This window comes from Olea europaea, chromosome 3 (assembly GCF_002742605.1).
Source record: "Olea europaea var. sylvestris chromosome 3, O_europaea_v1, whole genome shotgun sequence".
Lineage (NCBI taxonomy): Eukaryota > Viridiplantae > Streptophyta > Magnoliopsida > Lamiales > Oleaceae > Olea > Olea europaea.
This window is the reverse complement of record NC_036239.1, coordinates 20,765,213-20,772,583: the sequence shown is the minus strand read 5'-3', so window position 1 is coordinate 20,772,583 and position 7,371 is coordinate 20,765,213. Positions and strand designations below refer to the sequence as shown.

Below are 7,371 nucleotides of genomic sequence, written 5' to 3'. Positions count from 1 at the left end.
ATTCCTAAAAGATGTGTACAGGGATAGCATTGTCTAATTCACCAACTTAAGTAGATGACTCGCTGGGATTTGAATTCATATTTGTTCTTACATTATCACAAACACCTAATATGCACATCTTTAATTTTCTAAAATTTTTAATTTTTCTACCTACTGACTCCATTCAATTAATCCAAATACTCATTTATATGTATAATAACTCAAAATGGGTTTTTCACATATGAATTTTCATATCATACGTACAACATAAAAAAGCTTCAACATATCATCATCCCAAACTAGGTCTACGCAATAAAAACATTTTCTCTTCTCCACAAAATTATAAAAACAGAATAAAACACCAACCTGAAGATACTAGGGACGGTCTTCATCGGCTGTGGACTGATTCACGGCGATCGTCGACGATTGGGCGTTGGACGATTCAAATGACAAGGAGTCAGTGCTCGGCTTCAACTGATTCGAATGTTAGAGAGGACTGAGTTTGTATTTTGTTGTGGTCGTCTTCGACGGTGAACGTCTTCATGGTGGTCCTCGACGGGTCGTAGGTGGGTGATTCGACTGAGAGAGTGAAGTGGGTTTCAGGCCGGTTTCTTTTTTTTCTTGTTTCACCTTCTTCCTTTCTTTCTTCTATTTCCAACATTTTATCCTGACATTTTACAAATTTTTGTACAATTTTTAAGAGGCTAGTAATATAACATTTAATGAAGGACACATAAGATATTGAAATTATTTAGAAGGGCAAAAAAGTTTGAAAATAACATTTTTTATAGAACTTTAAAAATATGACATTTTTGATAATAAAAAGTGAAATTTTGACTATTCTCATAATTTCCTCTTTTTATAAAGTGCAATAGCTATCGGAAGGCGCCATGTTTTACTCTAGTCCCGAGGGCCCTACAACAATGGGCAATTGGGCATACGGTAGAAACTTCAAATACTCGTCTTCTCGTCTCCTAATCAGACGAACAACTTTCCAACCATTCCGCCACCGGCTGTGACTTCGACTACAAATGGGCATCTCGTGGAGTAAAAGGCATCGCCACCACCAGAACCATGTGAATCAACACCAGCAACCTGGCACTCCATACTCCTCTTATGGCCCTTCTCTTCTGGTCAACCCTCTCGAACCAATTCCAACACCGCCACCTCCTCCACCGCCGCCGTCTGCATCAACACCCCATACTTTCCGACCACAAACACCAGGCCAACCCCCTGAACCACCAAGCTATTCCTTCGCAGCTAACGCCCCTTATCATGCACCCTCTTCAGCACAACAACACTTCCGCCCCGCGCAACTCCCTCCCCGTCCTCCACCGCCTCCTCCTCCTCCTCCTCCTCCTCCTCCTCCGTATATTCCTAACTACAACTATAATCACAACTACTCTAATTACTATTCTAGGCCGGTAAATAACATGGGTCAATACTCCAACTACCGTCCGTCTTTCGTCCCCCATATGAGGTGGGGCCCAATCCCTCCGCCGCCGCCATCACCACCTCCAGTGCCTTACGTTGATCACCAGAGTGCCAAGAAGATCAAGAATGATGTGAATATTCACAAGGACACCATCAGGCTTCAAGTAGATGTGCTGAACCAAGATTACCAACTGGTAACGTTCACTTTCGATGCCTTGGTAGATGGAAGGTATATAAATCTTGCTTACTTGTGCCTATACTTGATATTATTCCCTTTATTTTCTTTTTTTTATTAATTTACGTATACACCGTACCTGTGATTGCTTGATTAGAATTAATTCCAAGATGGGGAAGAACTGAAGTATTCTATCCATTTAATTAGAACTTGGATCAGTTACAGTTCTAGGCAATCTGAGCATCAAAACATAAAGAGTTATAGCTATTAGAGAGACATTAGGATAAAATGATTGGTGTTCTATCCCCAGGACCCACCCAGCCGAAAGAAGACGTAAGTCTCTTTGGCGCTGAAACGAGAAAAAATGATTTCCCTAAGTTAATTTCATATCTGTGCATTGTATCCAGTTTTCAACTTTGATAAGCTGTGACGAAATTTTCTACAAGATGATTTGAAACTAGATATTCATGTCGTGCAAATTACAATCATGCTGCTTTAATGTCAAGTCTTGCAAATTATTTTTGTTTCTAGTCATTAAATACCTAATATTGTACATTAGGATGATGAATTCATGTGATCTTGTCTAGTCATATGAATCACACAGATTACGTTTATTCGGTAAACATAGTACTTCTTTGTCCTAGCTTTATAGCTCAAGAGAACCTGTGAAAGGATCACAGAAAATGAATGTGAATGTTTAATTCTGGTGATAAGAGTGAAGTCTGAAGAGTAAAGTAAAGAATCTTTTAGTCATTAATTTATTCGCCAAGGGCCCTTTCGTAAGATTACTTGCCTTTTGTGGAATGTGAAGGCTGAGAATCTTAAGCCCTCTAACGCTGGCCATTCTTTGGGTTGTGTGGACTAGAAAAAGGTTTAAGGTTAACCAATTTTACATGTCAGGGATGATTATTAATTATAATTTTTGTTTTTTCTCTTCTTCAACTGCATTTTATATTTTATTTATTTTCTTCTTCTTATTACGGAGATTCGGGATATCTTAGTGGAACTTTTATACTTTTAGTTTCAAGAATTAGTGTTGTTTGAAACTATTTACATGCCCCTTAAGTTTTTTCTCATAATAAAAAAGGGGTGAGTTGGTGGTGTTATTTGCAAGATTATTCCATATTTTTTAATATGAAACAATATACTGTTCTATTCAAGTTAGTAAAGATGTGGACCAGAACCGAAAACTTTCTGACAAATTTCCCAAAATTGAAGTATTTGAAGGAATTTGTGGTGCTGATAAGTTCTTGATTAATTTCATCTTTTTACCTTGTATCAGTTAATGATCAGCTGAATGGATTTGTTATTTCATGTCATATTTTTCAACTCAATTCAACGAATTATTATTATTATTCTTTTTAATCTCATATCTATCTGGGGTTAGCTATAAGTTTCCTCTTTCCACTTCATTCGATATGAGACATATCCAAAGTTAAGCTACAAAGGTTTAAGTCTTATTTAATCACCTCATTCTATGTGATCTTAGGTTGACCTCTTTCTCTAGGTTTATTGTTTATACATCTCTTCTTCTGATGGGTATATGTAATGACCTTCTGTACGTGCCCAATCCATCTTAAATGGTTCGCATGTAATAAAATCAATTAGCAATCTTAATCGACTCAAAAAATCTGATAATTTATTACTTATATTTGTCCTTGTTTAACAGTAAAGCCCTTCTCAATATTCTAATCTCAGCCATATATAACTTGTGGAGATGTCATTTCTCAATAATTAAACATTTGGTTCATACAGTATTGGAGGTAGAACATTCCATTCAAATTTCCTTGTCAACAGTGTGTAAGATTTGTCTAGTTAGGGCACTCCTCCACTTACCACAACCAATCTTAATCCTTCAACATCTTTTCCACTATCTCCCTTCCAATGAATAGTTCAGCCTAGTTTCATATTCTATGGCATCTAATCTCAACTATGCCTCAAATGAGTTTTTCTATATTTATGAAACTCGGACTCCATTAACTTGTTCTCACATTGGCTAACTTTGAATCTGTTGTTTCAAGATGTTCTCTCAACAACTCCAGCTAAGGAATGAGTCCCATTCTAGCTTCTTCCACTGGGGCGACATGACCTGCAAAGAATATGAACTATAGTACCTCATCTCATGTTAATTAGTTAGTTCGTACATAATTAAAAGAAACAAATATAGGCTGGAATATGACCATTGGTGTGTAGGCGTACAGCAATAGGGAAAATGCTACTCTCCATTACTTTTTAAAGTGGTCNAATATAGGCTGGAATATGACCATTGGTGTGTAGGCGTACAGCAATAGGGAAAATGCTACTCTCCATTACTTTTTAAAGTGGTCATAAATCCTAGCACAGATCTTTGATAACATCAATAGTCCCTGTTTAACCCCTTTCTTTTCTAAATTTTACTATACTGCATTTTCACACGCCCTATCATACATCTTCTCTGAATTAAGTAAAATCATGTGAAGGTTTTTCTCCTCCATCAGTTGTCTTCATCAGTTTCTTAGCAAATACATAGCATATATTCTCATTCTTCACATCTATGCATCTAAATTAATTTTCTTAAACCATCATTTCAAGATTAATTCATGTCTCAATCACTCTCTCCCAAGGTTGTATTGTAATTAATTCCTCTGTTTTTCCTACTTCTTATGTCCGCCCTTGACCCTCCACCAATTGAAGAAAGACACTGTCCCTTCCGACATCAAGAAACAGGCCGTCAAACACAAAGCAATACCTAGATATACATAATTAACAATAATGTGTTTTCATTCTCTTTTATCGTCGAGGGTGGCTGAACCTCTTCAAAGTCATCCAACTACTTTCTAACACCCCTGTGCTAATGATACCGTGTTCTTTATTGGATTAACGCCATTTGCACGGACTTATTTACCTTCATCAACACTCGGCAATTTGATATATATAAACAGTAGCATTAAACAATTCTAGAAGAGAGGGTGGTGGGAGAGGGAGTGCCAAATTCTTCATACCATGGAATAATTAAATCCAAATTCTTCATACCATGGAATAATTAAAATTAGAGTTTGTACTCAGTAGACTTTTCTTGTCTATCGAACATCAACAAAATTGATTGGGGGTCGTAATTGTGGTAGTATAGGTTATAAGTAGGATCGCCGTGGGATAGTACTTTAGTGGATGGTGTTGAGATTGCTGTCTGCAGTGATGGTGGTGTAAGACTGCAGTGATCCCTTTTTGGTGGTGACATGCGGTGCATGTATCTTGGTTTTGCATTGCCTAAGGTAGCATTTTGTGTTTGTAGCTGTTCTTATAAATTTCTAAGTTCCCTTTTTCGAGTTCACTCAATCAATGATACTATATGCTGGAACCTTTAGCTTGTATGACGAATAAATTGTTTGCTTCAGTGCCTTCCACATGCTTTCTTGCAGTCTCTAGTACAGCCTATGTTGTCATTATGCTTTCTGGGACTTTGTTCATATTTTTCAAAGATGACATTCTATACCTAATATATAAAAATCTTCTATTTCAGTATTACTATCTTCTATTTCGCCAAGGAGGGGGCCAACTGTACATTCACTCCAGTGTATCCTGAGATTGTGCCTGTAAAAATTCCATTTCAAAAAGGAGTGGGCCAGAAATTCTGTCAGCCTTCTGGAACTGGTATTGATCTAGGCTTCTTCGACATTGATGACTTGTCAAAGCCTTCCCCAGGAGAGGACATTTACCCACTTGTTATATCAGCTGAGTCACATGTGCTATCCACCCCTGTGGATGAACAGCCATATGTGGAAGTGGTGAATACATCACCCAATGCACAAATCACTCAGGCGGTCTTAGAAAGGAAAGATGAAGGAAATTTTCAAGTAAAAATAATCAAGCAAATTTTGTGGACTGATGGTGTTCGTTATGAGCTGCGTGAGATTTTTGGCATCAGAAGTCCAGATGAAACAGCAATCAGTGACGTGGACTCAGGAAAAGAATGTGTCATTTGCATGACAGAGGAAAAGAATACAGCTGTTTTGCCCTGTAGACATATGGTAAGAGCCAGAACTTTGACTATCTATGTGTTCAGACCATAGTATATGATGACAAGCATACCAATATGTTCAAAACATAAGACATGATAACAAGCTTACCAATGTGATTACCGAATGTAAACAAGTTTATCTATGTTCGGAGAATTAGTCTTGATGTTGTTCTAGGCTAAATTAGTGTTATCAAATTAATATTCCTTATTCCCTGGATTCTTGATTGATAATCTAGACGGTATGAGTATTAGAGTGTTGACATTCTCAGTTATATTTTATTTTGATTCTCCTCCTTGTTTTTGGGTGTGCATCAGAACTCCATACAGAGAGTTCAAACACTTTCAACTTTGTAATCATGAAATTTAATGGAAATGTGCTGAGAAGTTTTCCAAAAGAAGTCCTCTACTTGAGAAACTCATACAGTATTTGACAAACCTCTCGTGTCAACTTAGGGTGACTCAAAATTTGACTTTAAACCGTTATCTAGTAGTCAACAACTGTCTTGGTCCATTCCATATCGGCATTGTCTTAATCATTGTTTACAAGTTAGGAAGAGGAGCAGAGATATTCTGCTTTTGATTCGTTCTTCTGATTAGTAAAGAACAGGCAACTTAGTCGTTAAAAACTAATAGACGAGTCTGAATCTGCAGCATTTCCACGTACAGTTTCATTTTATGGATCAAGTTCGATAGAAGGATTAACATGGAAAAGATATATCCTTCGATCCTCCCTTTTCTTTTCTAAATTCACAGCCTTTGCTAGTATGCCTTCTACTCTTCTTCAACAACATTTCATTTTCCTTTAGAGCAGTTGCACGAGAAGCTTGTATGTGATATTTATGTTTCTTGGTTCCCAGTGTATGTGTTGTGATTGTGCCAAGGAGTTGAGGCTTCAATCGAACAAGTGTCCTATATGTCGCCAGCCCATTCAGGAGATTCTAGAGATCAAACTTGATGAAGGTAACAACAAAGTACAATTTTAACAATCTCTTGTATATTTTATCTCTGTTAATATATTCATCTGCTTCAAATAAGAGATTCTTAGAAAAGTTTTAACCCTCTCTGCCCTTTCTCTCTTCACCTTCAGAAGGTGAGACCTAGCAAGAGAAGTATACGTGCAACAAAATTGAGCTGCAGCTTTCGTATGAATGCTCATCGTCCACAATTTGAAGTTTGGTAATCATAAATGCTTATAACATATTGTGTATAGCAAATTATACTGTAGACGGTATATTCATTTTTAAAATTTCTTAATTTGTTATCCAGGTTTGTGTTTAATTTAACTTTGCTTGCAAGTATTTTGTCGCTCTTTTCAAAAACCACTTTGTTTCCATGTTTACATATCTCTTCGTTGTGTATACAATACGTGTATTAATGCTGCCTCTGTGATTGGGAAAGATGGGTTATATTTTTGTAGAGGTAGTGAAGTTGATACTCGAATGCTCAAACTTTATAATTTACGTACGTATTTTTGTGAAAATTACTTTATACATACTCTCTGTGAACTTTGAAACTTGTGAATTGAAGTGTGTAAATTGTTAAATTTTCCATTGAAATGCATTGTTTGGCTTGAGTTAGTAATGCAGATGTGACAGGGTATGTTTGGTTGAGGAAGCAAAGTTGAGAGTTGAATGCACATTTTGCCTTTAACCAAAAAAATCTGGATATGTCAAAAGGAATGAAAATATGGTCAATAAATCTTGGAAGGAGTTAAAGTGGAAGCAATCCCAAGGAGTTATGCCCACAGAATGTTGCTATGGTTTTCCTCTAAAGAATGGGAAAAAGC

General features: G+C 36.8%; 1 protein-coding gene across 1 annotated transcript; it reads left to right on the top strand.

Annotated features, from left to right (window-relative positions):
• Nucleotides 1–894: 894 nt before the first annotated feature.
• Nucleotides 895–7,075, top strand: LOC111389518 (probable E3 ubiquitin-protein ligase LUL4). Its single transcript, XM_023014453.1, has 4 exons — nucleotides 895–1,642; nucleotides 5,088–5,595; nucleotides 6,443–6,545; nucleotides 6,673–7,075. The coding sequence occupies exons 1-4, from the start codon at nucleotides 1,011–1,013 to the stop codon at nucleotides 6,684–6,686; spliced, it is 1,257 nt and encodes a 418-aa protein (XP_022870221.1). The 5' UTR covers nucleotides 895–1,010; the 3' UTR covers nucleotides 6,687–7,075.
• Nucleotides 7,076–7,371: the final 296 nt, after the last annotated feature.

Excerpts from the sequence above, each read along its gene's own strand:
- LOC111389518 (XM_023014453.1), top strand. The coding sequence starts at position 1,011 with ATGGGCATCTCGTGGAGTAAAAGGCATCGCCACCACCAGAACCATGTG. Across the intron at positions 1,643-5,087 it reads GATGCCTTGGTAGATGGAAG|TATTACTATCTTCTATTTCG; the intron begins GTATATAAATCT and ends CTTCTATTTCAG. Across the intron at positions 5,596-6,442 it reads TTTTGCCCTGTAGACATATG|TGTATGTGTTGTGATTGTGC; the intron begins GTAAGAGCCAGA and ends CTTGGTTCCCAG.